This window comes from Priceomyces carsonii (genome assembly GCF_900007245.1).
Source record: "Priceomyces carsonii strain CBS4050 genome assembly, scaffold: Debaryomyces_carsonii_scaffold_6, whole genome shotgun sequence".
NCBI lineage: Eukaryota > Fungi > Ascomycota > Pichiomycetes > Serinales > Debaryomycetaceae > Priceomyces > Priceomyces carsonii.
In genome coordinates, this window is record NW_026946679.1 from 384,380 (window position 1) to 403,813 (window position 19,434).

General features: G+C 37.4%; 10 protein-coding genes across 10 annotated transcripts; 3 read left to right on the plus strand and 7 right to left on the minus strand.

Annotated features, from left to right (window-relative positions):
• Positions 1-46: 46 nt before the first annotated feature.
• On the minus strand, positions 47-3,673 carry PRCAT00005245001 (oxysterol-binding protein related protein; the record flags this gene model as incomplete). Its single annotated transcript, XM_062955303.1, has 1 exon — positions 47-3,673. The coding sequence occupies one exon, from the start codon at positions 3,671-3,673 to the stop codon at positions 47-49; it is 3,627 nt and encodes a 1,208-aa protein (XP_062811919.1).
• A 988-nt stretch (positions 3,674-4,661) lies between these two features.
• PRCAT00005246001 (U2 snRNP complex subunit) lies at positions 4,662-5,066 on the plus strand (the record flags this gene model as incomplete). Its single annotated transcript, XM_062955304.1, has 1 exon — positions 4,662-5,066. The coding sequence occupies one exon, from the start codon at positions 4,662-4,664 to the stop codon at positions 5,064-5,066; it is 405 nt and encodes a 134-aa protein (XP_062811920.1).
• Positions 5,067-5,073: 7 nt separating this feature from the next.
• On the minus strand, positions 5,074-6,687 carry HEM14 (oxygen-dependent protoporphyrinogen oxidase; the record flags this gene model as incomplete). Its single annotated transcript, XM_062955305.1, has 1 exon — positions 5,074-6,687. One exon carries the CDS (start codon positions 6,685-6,687, stop codon positions 5,074-5,076), a length of 1,614 nt encoding a protein of 537 aa, XP_062811921.1.
• Positions 6,688-6,822: 135 nt separating this feature from the next.
• ECM21 (Ecm21p) lies at positions 6,823-10,116 on the minus strand (the record flags this gene model as incomplete). The annotated part of the gene is made up of 1 exon (XM_062955306.1): positions 6,823-10,116. One exon carries the CDS (start codon positions 10,114-10,116, stop codon positions 6,823-6,825), a length of 3,294 nt encoding a protein of 1,097 aa, XP_062811922.1.
• Positions 10,117-10,474: 358 nt separating this feature from the next.
• Positions 10,475-10,654, minus strand: PRCAT00005249001 (uncharacterized protein; the record flags this gene model as incomplete). Its single annotated transcript, XM_062955307.1, has 1 exon — positions 10,475-10,654. One exon carries the CDS (start codon positions 10,652-10,654, stop codon positions 10,475-10,477), a length of 180 nt encoding a protein of 59 aa, XP_062811923.1.
• A 118-nt stretch (positions 10,655-10,772) lies between these two features.
• On the minus strand, positions 10,773-12,337 carry PRCAT00005250001 (uncharacterized protein; the record flags this gene model as incomplete). The annotated part of the gene is made up of 2 exons (XM_062955308.1): positions 10,773-12,214; positions 12,295-12,337. The coding sequence occupies 2 exons, from the start codon at positions 12,335-12,337 to the stop codon at positions 10,773-10,775; spliced, it is 1,485 nt and encodes a 494-aa protein (XP_062811924.1).
• A 196-nt stretch (positions 12,338-12,533) lies between these two features.
• PRCAT00005251001 (uncharacterized protein) lies at positions 12,534-13,334 on the plus strand (the record flags this gene model as incomplete). Its single annotated transcript, XM_062955309.1, has 1 exon — positions 12,534-13,334. The coding sequence occupies one exon, from the start codon at positions 12,534-12,536 to the stop codon at positions 13,332-13,334; it is 801 nt and encodes a 266-aa protein (XP_062811925.1).
• A 41-nt stretch (positions 13,335-13,375) lies between these two features.
• KIP4 (Kip4p) lies at positions 13,376-15,295 on the minus strand (the record flags this gene model as incomplete). Its single annotated transcript, XM_062955311.1, has 1 exon — positions 13,376-15,295. One exon carries the CDS (start codon positions 15,293-15,295, stop codon positions 13,376-13,378), a length of 1,920 nt encoding a protein of 639 aa, XP_062811926.1.
• Positions 15,296-15,664: 369 nt separating this feature from the next.
• Positions 15,665-16,873, minus strand: YHB1 (Yhb1p; the record flags this gene model as incomplete). Its single annotated transcript, XM_062955312.1, has 1 exon — positions 15,665-16,873. One exon carries the CDS (start codon positions 16,871-16,873, stop codon positions 15,665-15,667), a length of 1,209 nt encoding a protein of 402 aa, XP_062811927.1.
• A 979-nt stretch (positions 16,874-17,852) lies between these two features.
• Positions 17,853-19,250, plus strand: SER33 (phosphoglycerate dehydrogenase; the record flags this gene model as incomplete). The annotated part of the gene is made up of 1 exon (XM_062955313.1): positions 17,853-19,250. The coding sequence occupies one exon, from the start codon at positions 17,853-17,855 to the stop codon at positions 19,248-19,250; it is 1,398 nt and encodes a 465-aa protein (XP_062811928.1).
• Positions 19,251-19,434: the final 184 nt, after the last annotated feature.

The window sequence follows — 19,434 nt, forward strand, 5'->3', positions numbered from 1 at the left end:
TAATAAAACATGAATGAAGAAGAATTGACAACTATATTTAGTAAGATTAAAAAATGTCACCGCAATCTGATAAAGCTTTATCTTTCCTTCTGACCCAGTAATCATTATTATACTCCCAAAACTTGTCACCAGTTACGGGATGTCTCTTTTGAACAAACCAATTGGGTTTATAATGCTGCTTATTAGTCTCTCTTTGTCTTCTAGCAGCTCTTTGTTTCTCTTCTACTCTATGTTTTTCATCTGCAGCCTCATCATATCTACCTTCTTCCATAGCTCGTTGATCAGGACGCAATCTGGTATCAGTCGGCGCAAGCCATGGTTTCAAGCATGAGTCAATTCCATTCAACGTGGTTGCAAAGGCAGTGAGGTTGAATGGAATCTTTGGACGGGGGGTAACTTGCCAAATTAAGAATTTACCACCGGAGAAGGGATCCGTGGTTGTCTTCTCGTCACCTGGTTCAGTATTAATAGAGCTCTCTTGGATCTTCTTTGCGAATATTTTAGAGTCCCATTTTCCACCAATGGCCCATTGAGGAATCCCTTTTTTGTCTAATACCTGTCCAGATAAGTGGTACGCAGATGAAGCTTTCCAACCTCTCTGTTTCATATCAACTATGATCAGATCTCCAGTAGTGGTATTTTTAACTTCCATTTTACCATAATTGTCGACAGTAGGGTTACCAAGCATGATACCTACTACAGAGGTGTTGACTTTTTTCCATGTATACAACTCTTCACCTACTTCTTCACCGTTCATATCGATGACACCATTATCCGGTCTTAGAGTACAAAACATTCTACCAAGATGCTTAAAATCAAATGATCTACCCCTGAATTTATCTTCCACTGCATTTTCTCCATAGTAGTCCCACTTTATCGATCTAGCATCGCAAGCACTAATAGGAGGGTGATGGCTCACTTGTTCTGTGAGAATTCTGTAGCTCTTATCGGGACGGCAATATTCGAACGTTTCACCTAATAGAGGATTAAATGGCTTAGCAATTCTGTTTATAGTAGATGAGTATTCTGAAGCTGCAAAACTAGCAACATAAGCTAATCTCAATGTAGAGTCATCATACGACGCAGCTTTATCTAGCAAATCTGAATACTCAATATCTTCTGTCAATCTCTGCAATAAATTTGTTGGCTCGTTGAACGAAACAGGAAGCGTCATTCTAGTCATATCTTTTCCTATCATCGACTTAAGTATACCCCAGAGTCCTATTTTTGGTCTGTTATCTTCGTCAAGAGCAAGTTTCTTCCTTGGTGGGTTATCATATCCAAGGAAAGATCCCTCCTTTTGAAGCAATTGGGCTGATAACTTTTGCGAGTCGCTCACAGCTGCAGGTGGGTGAGATTTAGATTCCAAAGTTTGAGAGGTTGTAGCGTTAAGATCTGATTCATCTTCGTTAATCTTCGTCCTTTCCGATGCGTCGTCTGTTTCAGGAACTGCTTCAGGTGCAGCACCGGTAATAGGAGTCTCGGAAGGAATTTTGCTCTCAGCTCCCACCTCATTTGATTCGTCAGCGCTGTCGTCAAAGTATTCCAGTTCTTCATCATTTCCCTTATCTTGCGAATCACCATTCCCAGCATCATCAAATTCATCAGCATCAAAAAATTCGTCATCAGAACCATCGTTGAGAAGTTCTTCGAGAACTGGGTCTACGAATGAACTACGACGATCTGCATTGCTAATGGAGCTTTTACCGGCTTTAGATACATCAGGCCTCTCGGGTAATGTCCCCGAAACACTATTCGTTCTGCTATCGCCTGTTTCTTTAGACCCAGTGGCAGAAGGTGTGAGATTGCCAGGACTTGCAGTTGCGAGATACCTTTTCAACTGCTTTTGTTTTCCCTCAAAGACTGCCAATTTTTCTTCTCTGTTACGAATTTCATTTTCTAATTGGCGAATAGAATTCTCCCATAGAGTGTTAACCTCCAACTGTCTCTCTAGTTTACGAGAATTTCTCTCGTCTTGCGTTTGAACTAGATCAGTGTATTTTTCAAATAAGTCCTGAATTCCTTTAAGCGTTTGCTGGGTAGTCGTAAACGTCTCATGTTCAACACTCGTATTGCTGCTATCGCCTGCTGCCTTAGCTTTGGCAACTTGGCTAAATAAGTCGAGTAAGCTATTGATCTCTACCTGTAACGAATTCTTTGCCGTAGAAACTTGGTCAGCTAACAGCACACGGTTATTAGTAGAATCGCCATCTTCATCGGATGTACCACCATCTTCAATGTCATCCATGTCATGATCAAAATTTTCTATATCTGAATCCCCAATACTGTTGTGATCCGAGACTTTGCTGTCATTAGGTGCAAATTTACCTTCCTCAATTTCACCCAAATTAGGAGATTGAATATTTCCAGGTACTTTTTTAGAAAGTGTGCTAGATCTCGAAACACCACTACCAAGTGAAAGAGAATCTTCGTTTTCAGCTGAACTTATAGAAAGCAGACTGGGCGTTCTCTTATGTTTTCTACGTCCCGGAATATGCAAATGACGCCTTTTTTGTTCCACTTCCTCTGCTCTGAAATTCTTCTCAGAAGATTCAGTAGCAATGGGAGAATGCTTTTTTATGTTGTCTTTTGCAATAGTAACCGCATTCTGCAATGTCCAAACCCACCTATTTGTCTCAATGGGATGGTTCGCCTTTAAATGCCATCTGATACCATTTCTACCTATTATTTCGAACTTTAGTTTTTCAGACGAATCAAGATGCAAAGAAGCATAACCTAAGTTCAATGAACCTCTACAAGCATTGTCTGTATCATCTTGGTTCGTATAGTATGACAAAATTCCATTTTGGTCTAGAACAAAGTATCTTAACTTATACCCAGACGCAAAATTTGTCCATTTTCTGAGATAACCTTTGTATGTTGGTGCGTTACCTACTTTAATAGCATTGTTTGTATTGATCACTGGATCCATGATATTTTGGTCCTTCGATGCTGTCTTTATCAATCTCTTCAATGGCTCATTTTTGGAAGAAACTAGATCAATTGGAAGTTTACCTCTTTTATCTCTCTTGAACGGATCACCGCCGTGCTTCAAGATCCAATCGCACATCTCCAAATCGTTTTTTCTAATGAACTCATGTAATATTGTGTTTCCTGTCTCTGGATCGGCCCCATTGATATCAAGTAATTCAGAGGCTCTTGGATTTGAAACTAACAATTTTTCCAAGTTATCGAAATCCCTATTAGTGAAGTAATGTCTGAGTTGCGTAGCCAGCTTTTCCACAAACTTAGCTCTTTCAAATTGCATCAACTGTGCTACATCTGTGTCGTGACAGACCTCAACTGGTTGTTTTTTCTCCAAGTTGACAATTGTGTCATTGATGTTAGGAAGGGACAAGAGATATTTCACAACTTCAAGACGGGAAGTGGCTGCAGCTAAATGCAATGGCGTGTTTCCATCTTTGTCCTGAGCATTAATATCAATCCCAAACTTGTCAGCATTGTTCACAAGAAACTGGATTACGGGCAATTGAGCAACCTGTACAGCGTAATGTACAATAGTCTCTTTCAATTGAATGATAGTGGTATTCTGGATCGTTGCCTTGGTAGAGGACAACTCCTGGATTATAGATTCAACCTTGCTGGTATCTCCACTCCGGAGAGCATCTAATAGCTTGAGTCTCAAGAGAGAAGTACTTAATTGTGATGACATCTCTCAATATGACCTTTCACACAAACTGTTAAGTATGTTTAGATGTCAGCTTCAAAACTGTAAGTGTTAATCGAAAGAACCAATTATATCTACTTTGTAAATGAGTAATCTATTGAAATTGGTGAAAATCTTACTTCTCGTTTTAAGTTAATGAGTCCTATTATTATTGTTGAGTCTCCTTAAGTGGTATTGCTATTGAGTGTTCCCTTGAATAAGTTGATTCTCTTACTTAGGTACTGAGACCGGAAAGACCGATAGTCCCGGATGTCATTCGACAAAACCTCAGCAACTCAACACTAAAAGTCGTGAAAGAAAGTAAAAAAAAAAAACAGAACAAAGATCAGCACCGGTCCCAATTTAGCTATCTCTTGACATCGTCTTACGGCTGCCCTTTAACGTTAATCCTATTAGCCAGTTACAAATTTAATCTTCTATATAATAGTTTTATGTAAATTTCTTCATCTGTTAGTTTTTAATGGCAATGTAATATTCTAATACCGGACAAATCTCGGATCTCTTGTATTTGAGACCTATAGTCCACAATTGCAAAACTTCTACGTCATGTCAGGGCAACACTGTTCCCCTAGTGCTATAGTAAGATTCAATAGCGTGCGCTCGATGATCTCCACTAATTTAAGCCTAGGGCGCTATATCGCAAGCTAATTCAGCACAGCCCATATCGGACCGTTGGATTAGATTGCTTTTGCGTTAAACAATACTGTCACTAGCTCACGCTAACTTATGCATTCATCCAGCATGTGCTTCGCGAGTAAAAAATATGTAATGTTGCATCTAACGTAATTGTGCTCTAATTTACCCCGACGTCCACAATAAAAGCCACCTGAAGAGTCCCTTCCCATCGCTAGCAGCTTCTCTCTATGCTACGGAACAGTCTTCGATATTGGTATATGCACTACTCTTCTCTTTTAGTTAATACGTAACCGTAGACCATATAGTAATAATGATGTAAATCAACAACCACGAGCCTATGTCTCAAACCAGAAAGCGTGAGGGAAGTGAAAACGAAGCCTCTATTAAGAGAGTTAAGCTCGACTCCACTATCTTGGATCCAAATCAAACATTGTACGTCAAAAATTTAAATGATAAAGTGAACTACGATGTACTTATCCATAACCTTTATTTGATATTTTCAACATATGGAGATGTCATTGAAATAAATATGAAAAGAAAAAGTAAACAGATGAGAGGACAGGCGCATGTTGTGCTTGACAGTACCAAAAATGCTACTCTGGCTATTGAGAATTTGCAGGGCACAATATTTTTCAACAAGCCATTGGTGCTAAACTATTCAAACAAAAAGTCTAAAGTAGTTATAAAAGCTGAGGCTACATTGGAAAATCTTTCGGAAGCAGTGAACTCAGCTGACATGTAATATCTATCTATTTCATTTTCAAAGCAGCTTCTAAGCTGTTCAAGACACAATCAGGTACTCCTACGCCATTTCCAAAACTAGTTCCACCGATCGAGAACCTACCTCTTGATGCTTCATCCAAAACTTTTAGGAGTTTTCGTTTTTGTTCATCATAGCCTACGTTAAATTGTGGAATACAATCGTCAATGAATGTGTAGGATATGAGCAAATCATTTGCCTTTAATGAAACTAATGGCTCATTATCGAGTGCTTCATTTCTAATAATGAGGTTATGCTTTTCAGTATTGAAGTGGAGTATGTTATTTAATATTTTTTCAACAATTTCAAGGTTCATTGAGCTTGACGGTATTTTGCCAAGATCGTCATAATAATGACCTCCTAGCATTAAGGTAACTTTACTATAATTCATTTCTTTTGCATATTTAGGACCATCGAACAATGGCACTGAATTTTGCTCAATGTCAGAGTCAAATATCACTCCTAGCAAACTTTCTGGATTGTGAACTGACTTGGGAACTAAGAACCCGAAACCATTTTTATTCTTGGGTATAAGATGACCTTCCGAATATATGTTACATAAGAATATAGACACATAATGTAAATGTAATAGATCTTTAACTTCTTTTGCATCGTTCGGAATCATTTGTGCTAAGCTGTTAGAGTTTATAGTAGACCTGACATGATCAAATGTTATCGGATCAGATCCTTTAATTTTTATTGTTCCACTAGCAATGTCAATTTCAGATATATTGGTATCATACTTCACGTCAATGTTTTCTTGCTTAGCTATATAACCAGATAAAGCGGTGACCAAACTCTCTAATCCTTCCCGTAATCTAATCATTGGGTAATTGCTCAACTTCTTGATTAAGCCATCCAAATCAGCTTCCTTTGAAATGTATCTTTCATAATCGATGAGACTCTGTGGAAGTGGAGCCGCTGGGGCCTTCTTCTGAAAGAGTTTTTTTATCATGTAGGCAATAATAGAACCATTTTCTTTCTCCATGTTGACGAGTCTGGGAAATATCGAGCGAATACTTAGCTTCGAGGTATCGCCAGCATATATTCCGTGAATAATGGCACTTAAGACCCTGTCATTTAGTACCTTTGTTTTAAAATGTCTTTCGAAGAAGGATTCAATACTTTCGTCTTCATTCGCTTTTAATTTTGTACGATTGAAACTCTCTCTTACGATGGCTTTGGGTATTCCTGAGAGTATCCCACTCTTTATGAACTCAACAAAACTCTTGAAAGAATGTGGTACTTCGATTAAATCTTTATCTTGACCTAATAAAAACTTCCGATTAGATACAGAGTTCTTTGAAATAGCTTCAATCTGATCTATGCAATTTAATGACTTCAAAATATCGATGATAAGTAGAGATCCATAACTTACACCTCTCAAAGTTCTTGGGCCTTTCTCAAATATGATATTTTCATTCAGTGCATCTCCTTGTAATTTATCTGACTTAATATATCCTCCAGCTCTTGGTTTCTGTTCTAAGATAGCAATTTTAATATCTGGCCTAAGTTTACTTAAAAAATAAGAGAATGTCAATCCAGATATCCCACTTCCTAAGACAGCTACCTTACCCTTTGGAGGAAGTTTAAAGACGGACATTCAAATACTATTTACAGTTCCTTAGGTTAATCTTATTTAAGAAACAAGCCTAATTATAAAATATATTATAGTGCGATATCTGATGGGAACAACTATAACTACTACTGCAAAATAAAACTAATAATATGTACGGAGCTACATCGGTAGCTTGTAAGCATGGTGAATATTTTGCAACTCATTCGAGTTTGATTCAGTGGATGTCAATAAATCCTCCTTGCTAACATCATTTAGCGAGTAATTTGAAGGATTGATCAAATTCGACTTCGTTTTGCACAAATTATCATTACTGTAGTTGTTGTTTAACAAAGGAGATTTTTGGTCAAAGAAGTAAGCAGTATCTTGTGTGTAGATACTATTCTGTTCATCCGCTTGTTGTTCTACCCCCTGCTTTTGTGCTGATGAAGAAATAGATTTTTTATTTAATGGATCCTCCTCGTGCAAAGACTCTTCATCGCCTTGCAAGGAAGCAACATCAGGTACAGTTAAGCCAGTGCTCGATGATTTTGGAATATTGCCGCCTGCAGTGTTCAAGTATAGAGCTGATTCGTCAGTGGATTGTTCCCCAATAGAAATTGAAGAGCCGACCCCATTAGACAGAGATGTTGGTGTAGTGGATAAATTGTCAGTGGAACCTTGCTGTAACTTAGCACTCTCGTTGTCATTTTCTGCATCTCTATCTGCATCATCAAAACCATCCTCATTGGACCTTGAAGGAGGCGCAAAAGCATTAAAAAGAGAAAACTTGATCTTAGATGGTCTAGCAGAATTTCCGTTGACTGTTTGATAGTTAACAAGCTCATCAATATTCAAAGGGTTCATCATCTCTTCATATTTGTTTGGGGAAGCATCATATGCTGGCGCCGGGTCAGCTGGGAGCGAAATAGATGGCAGTCTACTCAAAGGGAATTCGCCTAAAGATATGGATCTAGTTATTGGTGATGAAGGGAGAGACGTCGCCTCTTCAAAGGACGGTAAATGATCACCCTCCATATCATTAAAGGTTGAAATGGAGACACCGTTGCTCAGAAAACCCGAATGTTCCCTTTGAGAAGATTCGGGTTCTGGATTAAACGGTGCATCAATTTGATCATAGCTAGGCAACTGGATCGAAGCCTCATTACATTTCGAGCTCAATAAAACCAATGGAGTATCCACAACAACTTCATAATGATGCATTTTGTTGTTATCCTTTGGATCGGGTTTTGATATCCTGAAACAGACTTGTAATCGGTGATGAATTTGTATATGTCTATAATTTGAGTCAGGATACAATGCTTTGTGAACAGAAGTGTAACCATCTTGAATGCATTCTTTAGCATTATGGGTCTCCTCCGCCATAAAAGATGAAGGGCTTAAAGGAATTATTTCCTCAGATTCCACCAAATTAGCATTATTGTGATCATAATGACTGTGGGTTAAATGAGTTTCTAAAGCCCCGATGATTGGCGACGAAGGAGGAAAAGCAGAGTGGCTCGCATCACCAACCGAATTGTTTCTATTTGAAGAAATAGAAGCCTTTCTTGAGCCACTCGCTGAGCTGAATATCGGATCATCTTCAGAAATATGTGTTCCTTGCTTATCTGCCTTTGTTGTCAAGAAAGGAAGTGCAACGTTGATATCTAGGGGCGTTGCTATCTTTGTATCATTGTACGACTTGTTGTAATGAGATGAATCCAACTTAAAATTATCGAGCTCAGGCTCATAGCAGGAGAAAAGTAAATTGTTATCAGGACACTTAATTACCTGTTCCTTGTACGGTTCCGTTTGACCAGAAGCTGCATTGGATTTATGTTTGGTCTTCAATTCACAAATTGGAATAATTCTCTCTCTAGGTTTGCTATCCAGTGACAGAGAGTGAAGATGAAATGGGTCATTTCCATCATAATCGTATTCTTTAGAAAGATCCTTTGACACGTATGTGATACGTTCCAAAACATTGAATTTGATTCTTTTGATTACGACATCCTTCACTAATGGAACCAATTTGACATTAATCAGATGTTCTGAACCAAGGGAAACATATTTCTTTGGAAAAGTAATGACGTAGTGCAAAGAATCGTTCCAAATTCTATTCACATATATGGGCTTATCGGCAATCGAATTGGCAAAAGATGGTGGAGTTCTTGCCATTGGCAAATTATATGAAGCATGTACTTTAGTCTTCCGAATAATTTTATCCGAAATTTTATTAAAACTCACCTTTAAAATATGATTTAAACTTCCATTCACAGAATTAATTGTAGCTGGGATATGTTCTGGTAGGATTACTGGTAACAAGAAAACGTAAAAGCCAGGTTTCTGGGTTTCCGGATTATTTAAAGCCGTGTGAGATTGTCTTTCAGAATTAAATGAAGACCTCCTAGAGCTTTCACTGTGGATGGAAAAACTATCAGTAGTATCGTCTACTATATCACATAAGCCAACCAAACGATAATTTCTTGTTCTCTGAGCTAATTTTTCAGGCGTAACATTAGACGTTTTAATGTCGTTTGAATTAGACAAGTTGATATAATAGTCACAATCATTAAAACTGGTTTGCCATTCCATTTTACCAATTCTAAATTTTTCCTTCAAGAAGTTTTTGTTATACGGATCACCAGATGGCCATAAGATATTCGTCAGTGACTGAAACTCGATCTTCAAATCTTTGGTAACCATCTCCTTCTTTAATTCAACAATCACAGCAAATAAATGGGGAATAGGAGTATGCTCATCAATTTTGGTGCAAAGATAATTAGGTGAATTAAAAGATTTTAGTTGCTTTCGCAAGTATCTAGAGACTGGCTCCTCGCAAGAAAAGTTTGGCAAATTCAAAGTACTGGGTCTCAGCGATATCGCAGACTCCTCATCATCCGATAAAATTGCAGACTCCTCATCAGATTCATCCTCGGCAGATTCGTTTGAGTTTGGAATACCACCATTTTCTACATCTTCGTAAGTAAAGCTTGCCGATGACGCTGGCGGTAAGTAAATACAGTCATTCGTATTTGAAACGTAAACTTTGGTGTTCCTGGACTTTTGGCTAGTGTATGTTCCGTTCGACGTATCCAAGGGAATAGGTACCTGCAATCCTAAATCTTGAAGTACATGCAAAAGTTTTTTCAGAATCACTAGATTAGTTTCCTGTTTAATTAGTTCTTTGGCCTGTTTCTTGTTCACACTTCGAGACCTGGATCTAGACTGATGGTTATGGCCATACACAGACAAAGACTGTGCACGAAGTCTACTCAGCTGAGAAGGCGAAAGATGATTACCTTCCCTGTGATCTTTATGCCCCTTAAGAACTTCCGTAATAGCATTTATGGTATGCGATCCATCTCGCTTCTCATGCGACTTAAAAGACGCTAGATCTATCAAAGATGATTCTGATGACCGCCTCCCCGAAACCTTATTCTTAAGCTTTTCTAACCCAAAACTTCGACTCAGCATGTTTGAAGTAAGTCAAAGATAACACAGGCAACAGCTTTTATTATATATATATATATGTTACAGGATGTGGCCCTCTTCCTCCAACATAAAATTAACTTATTGAAAATTTATTAATGATCTGCTTTTTTGCTAAGCCTTTATTCATGTAATTTATAGTAAGTAAAAGTAGGTTGGCCTATATGCTGTCTGATAAGGTTTGTCCTCAATGAAAAAAAAAAAATACTTCATCCCACAAAATCATGGCTCAGGGTCATTAATCTACGGGCATGACAGGCAAATACATCTTGGCTATCTCAATCCTGCAGATTTGAAGTGTGAAAAGCAAATTAGAATTTACACATTGGAGCAACGATACCACTCAAGTGTTCCATAGTCCCTTCCGTAACACTTCGTTGTGTTTTTCCTTGGGTCTTATAATGGTATCTGGAGTCACTGGAACGTATTCATTGATTGCAAAATTTTTCTCACTAGACACGGCTAGATTTCGAACCAAAATAGAAAAGATATGATGAGTGTGGAGCAAATATTTACTTGGCATTCTTTTCGTTTCGTGATATAGAGAGTATTACGTCTTATAAGTTAAAATTAGAGAAAGAGGATAAGGATGGAAGAGTTAAGAGAAATTTGGGTGAGATAGAAAAAGTCATTATTCATTATTATAAAGAGTTAGCGTAGCGACTATTAGGATACTTAAGTTGCTGTTTGATAGCACTTATCTTAGATGAACCAAGGACTCCAAGGTTATTATTCTGGTCAAGATTATCGTTTTCTTCGATTTCGTCTCTTATTATATCTCGGGTGAAATGACTTAGCGACAGGATCAGCCGGGAAGGTTGCGAAATTTGAGTTCTTCTTCTCTTGGATTCAGGTAGCGATGTACCTAGATCTACTATATAAGACACATCGTTACTAGCAGTTTCTCCGAATAATTCATCGATATTCTCGTAATTTCCCATAAGATCTACACTAGGCATTACGGAATCCATTTTTAATTCTAGCAACAAGTCGTAAGTGCCGTCATCGAAAAGAACGTATATCATCAACAGGTTGAGCGCACTGCAACTTATTGTGTATATGGGTTTGAAAAGAAAACCCTTAGACAGTTTTCTAAGAGCCACTTCATGGTCTGCTGTCAAAAACTTGAATGCATTATATGGTCCGAACTTCAAATTGTCATAAACCTGAACCACCTGAAAGCTCTTCAAATCAATAATCCCTATTTTTGAAATCGTATCACTAAAAAGGAGGAGGTTATTATTATTAAAAATTTTCAAGTTAGTAATTGGAAATTGTGACACCTGTATGCTTTTAACCGGTTCATGCGCTTTAGCTGTTTCGTAAAATAAAATATTTCCAAACTGAGCTCCACAGATGATCAAGTCTCTACTATGTGATAGGTAAAAACATGTAGATACGATCCAATTGGAAATGCTTTCAAATGAGTTTGATTTGTAAATATACTCCAGATATGATGAACGAGAAGTCCAAAATGGAACTAAGGACCTCGTTTGACCTTCAAGAAAGGAGCTAGCCAAATTGAGCGATGTGATGGTTCTCCTAAGTACACCGCTTCTGTTTGAAATTGTAGATCTGATCTCACTAGTATCAACAGGAAACTTGCATTTTGCTCCCAATCCTATTTCATATAAACGAAGTTCATTATTTTTCCCTGCACTAGCAACAACCATTCTCTGGAGTTTTGTCAGAAATTTTATTTTAACAGCTGAGATTGGATCATTAATCAAATATACTCTGTAACTATCATCATCATCATCATGTATCAAATCTCGAAAGACAAGCTTCCCTTCGCTTGAACAAGTATATAAGTACCTATTCCCAACTATTCCCATCGATATTATTAAGTCATCACCATTTATGTTTGCATGTTTCCACACCTTCCTTAAAATAAGGGTCTTTTTGCCTTCTATTGGACCCTCATATAGCTGAACTAATCCGCATTTTCTAGCAAGCGCAAGACAGTGATTGCCTTGAAACTTAAACACTTCGAGTTTTTGAATATAATCAGCACTTCCATGTGAAAGCTTTTCGCATTTGAACTTAGCATGATACTGGCCATTCTGCTTCTTTATTCGGATCACTTGGTATAAATGTTAGTTTGTTCCCAGATGCGCAACAAGAATGGGCATATTCTCTAAGCTCAATGGCTCAAACACATACCTCTCAAACTACCATTAGCTTGGTTTGATATTAGTAAATCCATTTCAGCAAAATTACCTTTCAAAGAAGAGCTCAATTAGTTTTCTCCAATTCTTCCCTATATATAGATGACAGCACTTAGCTCATACCCCAGTCCTGTACATAGATATGTCTATTTGAGATACTTAGAGATGGGTCTCACACCTCAATATTGCTATTGGTACCGAATTGTTGTACTACATGTGAATTGAGCGTTAAAGATGGTCCAGACGGATTTAAATGGAAAATGTGCCCTCATTACAGAAGCATCGCGAGGGATTGGGTTCTTTGCGGCTGAAGCTTTCATATTAAATGGAGTCTCAACTCTTTTTATCACGTCTAGAATAGAGGACAGATGCAATAAATCAAAAAAACTCTTGGAAGACTTTGCAAGAGATGTCAGAAAGAAAGTTGAAATTATACCTCTATTCTATAGTTTTTTATCAAAAACTGAATCAAATAAGCTTGTGAGCGAAATTATTCTAAGGGTACCCAAATTGGACTTCTTATTATTGAATGCAGATAAGACATTTGGTGAAGTCTTTGACAAACTCCCTATGGCGGGCCCAGAGGAGATTAAAGATATGAACGTCGCTTATATGTTGCGAACTTTGGAGACTTTCGTGCCATTATTAACCAGCGAGGATACGGAAGCTGATTTCTCAAGAGTGATTTTCATTTCTTCTCTAGAAGCTATGTTTGCTACCGACATATTTAACATGCAAGATTTTGCTAAAAGAAACATAGAAGCAATCGATTTTGGAAAGAAGTTGGCTATTCAATTGGGACCTAAAAATATTAGCGTTAGTATTGTTCCACCGAGTTTATTCTTGAACGAAGAGTACTCTCCAATCTTAACTCAGAACTTAGCAGGGCCAAATTCGACAGGAACAGTAACAGCTGAATTAGACCATTTCAAGAATATTGTGGATTGGCTATGTACAAAGCAATCTAAATATATGAATGGACTAGTGCTTAATAATGACAAAAGGAAACTAGCTACAACCAGCTTCAACTTATAGAAGTAAGAAGAATTGAACTGATCTAAGAAAATGTGCGCTCTTTAGGACGCTTGGTCTAAGATATCGTGGATATGTGACCCTCCTCCACCTCTCAAAGGTTTCACTATCCTCAAGTTTAATCCCATTTTTGGGGAACCAGATGAAGTATCGTAATTAGGGGAGTTTTTATGGGACTCCAGATTTAAACGTGGTGAAGATCTCAAGTCACTATTTTTTTTCAACGAATTAGGTGAGACCTTAATTTCTTCCACCACACTCTCTGAATTTTGCGAATATGTTTCTAATTTACCTCTAATATACTCCAACTTGTTTTCAAAATTGATACTTTCATTCAGAATTAACATTTTTTGCTCTTTCAAGTGTAGGCTAAGCTTACTTATTTTCAAATCCCTAGACTCGATTATTTTTTCACTTATCAAAAGATGCCTCCGTAAATTGTTGTTGACCAATTCAACATCACTCAATTTATCACTCAATCTGTGCAAAGTGTTCTCCAATTGAAATAATTTCAGCTCTTCTTGATGAGATGCTTTTAAATTCTCCATTCTCATGTCAAGAATAATATTTTCTAATTCTTCAATTTTGAGATCTCTTCTTTCAATATCATCATTTTGAATTTTAGAAACAGACATTATCTCCTCCGAAATTGGTAATCTTGATCCGTTATCAAATACATTGCTTACCGGCGATGATATTACTCTCTTTTGTGAATCTGGACCTCTTTTCCAATGTAGCAATTCCTTTTCTAAATGCAGTATCTGTATTTCATGCTGTTCCTTGATCTTCTCCAAAGCAGTCACCTTGGTCCTTAACTCTTCAATACTTAGTTCAGTATTTATATGAGCGTTATTTTTTATTCTTTTTGCTCTTGATCCAAACCTTAAAGTTGATAAAGTTTCAGCCTCGTTCATAGATGATGGAGAGCAGTTAATTATCAAAGACGTTCGAGAGTTTCCTCCTAAAGATTCTTGAAGTATTCTTGTTAGCTTAGAGTCTCTATACGGAATATGAGTTGATTTCCCATCTGTTAAGGCATTAATTACGTTCCCTAGTGCTGAAAGAGAACTATTAATCTTTTTAGCCTCTTCAAAGGTTTGGCCATGGGCCCCCGTTTTATCAAATTTTTCAGATCCTGCCAAATCGACCAAAAACAAATTGCTCTTTTTTATAGCACCCGTAGAAATCACTTTTTGAGATAATTTAATTTGAAGAATTGCATGAGACCTAGATGACTCTTGATTCATATTCGTTGAACCTCCTGTCCTGTGTTTAATTCCTTGGTTGAGAACTTGAAAGAGATCTTTTGAAGATGATACAAAGGCTTGAGATAGTCCTTTAACAAATATCCCATTACTTTTGTCTTCATGGATGCTGAATTTTTGATTCTCGCGAGCTTGTAATAGGTCTCTTATTTGCTCCATATAAATCTCCATATAAGATACTCCTACCATAAATTCAACATCTGTAGATCCCTGAATAATCTTCTGAAATAATTCCTCTGAGATTCGAGGTATGATACCTTTGTTATCGCTGTCACTTATCGAATCACCCATCATTGTATAAGACTTACCAGATCCTGTCTGACCATATGCCAAGATAGTACCATTGTAGCCCTTAAAAAAATCATCCACAGTTTGCAATACAGAATATTGGTATATATCATTCTGACTAGCTTTGCCGTCAAAGACTTGATCAAATCGAAACTCCTGACCAGAACCAACTATCACCTTGGATTGACTTGTCAAATTCAAAGGGATAAGATCACTTTTCACCTCTTTTTCATTTATTGGCCGAAACCTACATATGACTTTGATATTACTACTTCCTTGAACGCTAGTCCTGCTGCTGGTGGAATTGGGAGTATTTTCTAGATTTGGGTTTTCCTTTGATTTGATCTTATCGTAACTCAGCCCTAGCGCTAACTCCAGTGAAAGCTTCTGGTTCGGCGGTGTTAGCATCATTTGATGAAAGAGCACTTTTGAACTGAGTTAGACAACTAAGTGACAAATTTTGAAATCAAATTAATTTTTAATGATCTGGAGAGGATCGTTGGTTTGATTTACTGTTATGATCTGCTGTACTAGGAGCACGATCCTCTTAAACTTTTTTCATGCTGTAAAACTGTCTCGTGATAATTCACGTGGTCTTATCGATGATTATCATATACATCTCAATAGCGTGAATCGAGTTGATTATCACTTCAACACTACCGCAGGAATCCTGATATTACTGTTTTAAAACTATTGTGTAGAAAATGAGCTCATAAATCTATTTCGGCATACCATCTATATACAATTTCCCAAATTAATGCAAAATCACCTATGTTACAATCAGACATCTAAAGGACCAAATACTTCAGAGAAGATATCGGATTCTTTGACACCTCTATTTTGAAGTTCCTTTCGAACAAATTTCATATACCCACGAGGACCAAGCAAATAGAAGTCATGGGTTTTTGAAAAGTCCACGCAATCAATGTCCAGAGGCTGTAGACGACGAGCTACTATCCTATCAATTGCTTGAATTTCATTATCTTTTTCCTGAGAAAAGAACTCTGTCAAGAAAAATATGTCAGGGTTTTCTCTCTTAAGTTTTAAGAACCAATCTGAGAAAGGTCTTTGTTCGACCAGTTTATTGGAGTAAAACATCTTCACAGTACGTCCCTTCTTTAGAGCAAAATCTATGATAGAAATCAACGGCGTAATACCTATGCCTCCGGCATATATAACCAAGTCATTAGCTTCATTATTATTTTGATATATGAATAGGCCGCTTGGTGGGGCAACTCTGATAATAGTATTAATGGGCATTTGCTTATGCACATATTCAGAAATCATACCTTGATCGAGTAAGCGAACAGAAATACGGTACTCGTTAGAGAGTGGAAACTGTGAAAGTGAATATTCCCGACTCGTTTCTGAATCTGAACCTGGCACTTTCCATCTTATACACACATATTGACCTCTTTGTGGAATTTGTACCTTGCCACCATCAGTTGGTGTGAAATACACGGACTTAACATTCTCTGCTTCATTTACTATTCGAGTAACTCTGAATTCTCTGAATCCATCCCAAGTATTAAGCTTGTATTTTTCAGATTCGGCATTTATTAGTATTTGCGCCAAATTACCGTAGGCAGTCGACCAAGCATCAACGAAATCGGTATTTGCGATTGTTGATCCAAGCATTTTCCCCATCGTTGCGATGAGACATGATCCCACGATAGGATAATGTTCCGGTTTTACTTGTAAACCAACGTGCTTGCTAACAATGTCGTTAACAAATCCTGAAAGCGGGCCAAGATCATCGATGTTTTTGGCATAGTTCAATAAAGCGTACGCTAATATTCTAGGTTGTCTTAAGTTTTTTTGGTCAGATTTATTGAAGAAAGGCCTTACTTCGGGGTAGCTTTCAAGCATATAAGAATAAAAATTAGCCGTTAATGCTTCGCCTGACTTTTGAAGTATTGGAACGGAAGCTTTGATAATATTTTTTTGAGCTTCACTCAAGTCTTTTATTTCATAAATTTGGTCGCCCATTTTACACTATTGGTAGCAGTATGGGGTTATCGTGAAGCTTAATGAGAGTGAAAGGAAAGAAATCTTTTTATGCTCGAGCTTAAGGGAACCATTCTATTTTTAAAAAAAAAAACCTTGCACGGTTGTAATAGTAATTAATGAAACTTTGATTGGATGGTACTCGTATACATGACACATTAACTGCAAAATTTTGCAAAGTGCGTTGGTATGTTCCGTTCAAATAATATGCGCGGCACAAAATCTCGGCATTCAATGAGAAGAACTCGACGAGAGCCAAGTGGTCAGACCATATTACTAACCGTTGCATACCATGGCATCAGCTCTTGAAACATTTTTAATTTAATGGATCTTTATAGCAGCTCGATTCACTTCAAAGGATGTGCTTCGCTAGAGAATGTTTTATTATCCTAAAAATGAGGTTTCTTTTTCTTGAAGCTTTGGGACTAAACTCCAAACTCGAAGGTTGAGGTTCATTGCAAGTGAATCAAAGGCTTTATTCCTTCACAACGCCGTGCTGTTTTAACTGTTGTAAGGGACCCTTCTTGTGCATATGATTCTTCATATTCAGAATATGACTATATGTAGGATTATAGATTATGGGGTCAGAGTCATTTGAATCAGGGATGCAGTAAGTTATTCGTATTCGGAGTCACTTTGTATATACTCTTTGTCTTTATCACCAAATGGCTCTAAGAGTAAACGTGAATAGTAATAGCATAAGTAAGTAAAGCTGAATTATCCTCTTGGGATCAAGTAAAAATCTTCTCAATATCAAAGCTCTTTCTACTACCGTCCGTACCCTTAAAACGAAAATATGCCCATCGTTTATCTTTTTAATTAATGATTCGTTGATATCACGTGTTATATACCACAACCTATTAGTCACTGAATAAAATTTTCAACTAAAGAAGACTCTAAATACTTTGAAAAACAACAGAATTGGATCAGGATTGACATTCAACGCATCCTTATCAGCAATATGTCTTCACCTCAACAAATACATAAGGCTTTTGAGTCTGCTTTGAACATTTCGGGTTCTCCAAAGGCAGTATCCACTTCTCCAACTCAATCTTACTTGAATCTGTATACACCTGTGACTCAAAAGGCTACAAAGGCTTTGAAACCATTTTCTACGGGAGATATCAAAATCTTGCTTCTTGAAAATGTTAACCAGACGGCTATTAACATTTTCCAGAACCAGGGTTATCAGGTTGAATTTTACAAGACTTCCCTTTCAGAAGATGAGTTGATAGAGAAGATTAAAAATGTACATGCTATTGGTATAAGATCAAAGACAAAGCTCACTGAAAAGATTTTGCAACATGCAAGAAACTTGGTGGTTATCGGATGTTTCTGCATTGGTACCAACCAAGTGAATTTGGAATATGCTGCCAAATCAGGTATTGCTGTGTTCAACTCACCTTTTTCAAACTCTAGATCAGTTGCAGAACTTGTCATAGCCGAAATTATTACTTTGGCAAGACAGTTGGGTGACAGATCTATAGAAATGCACACTGGAACCTGGAATAAGGTTAGTGCCAAATGTTGGGAGATAAGAGGAAAAACGTTAGGAATCATCGGCTATGGTCACATTGGTTCTCAACTATCCGTCTTGGCTGAATCCATGGGAATGAACGTCATATATTACGACGTTCTGATGATCATGGCTTTAGGTAACTCTAAGCAGGTTGAGACACTAGACGATTTATTAACCCAAGCTGACTTCGTTACCTGCCATGTTCCGGCTACTGCAGAGACTAAGAACTTACTTAGTGGTCCACAGTTTGCTGCCATGAAAGATGGAGCTTACGTTATAAATGCTTCTAGAGGTACTGTTGTCGATATCCCAGCCTTGGTTCAAGCTATGAAGGCCGGTAAAATTGGAGGAGCAGCCCTCGATGTTTATCCTCATGAACCTGCCAAGAATGGAGAAGGTTTGTTTTCAAGTGAGTTGAACGAATGGGCTTCTGAGTTATGTTCTTTGAGGAATGTGATTTTAACACCACACATTGGAGGTTCAACTGAAGAAGCACAGTCCGCTATTGGTATAGAAGTTGGTACATCTTTGACGAAATACATTAACGAAGGAAGTTCGACTGGCGCTGTTAATTTCCCAGAGGTGACCTTGAGAGCCCTTAACTTAGACCAAGAAAACTCTGTGAGGGTATTGTATATTCACCAAAACGTTCCAGGTGTTTTGAAGACTGTTAATAATATTTTATCAAATCATAATATTGAAAAACAGTATACTGATTCGAGAGGTGACGTAGCTTATTTGATGGCAGATATCTCGGATGTCGATATAAATGATATAAAAACTTTATATGAGCAATTGGAGCAAACTCCATATAAGATTGCAACCCGTTTATTATATTGAACACAGAAAATTTATGTTTAAAAGCGGCACGGTCGTATTAAATCCATTCAAGATCGTCTATAGATAGAATTAATCGATATCTTTTGTTTCTATAGCTTACCGTAGAAGAACTTGTCAACCGGGTAAGTCGCATATGACTTTCTTGATTTTGTGTAACAATCGAATTCAGCGCTAACAAGTTCTT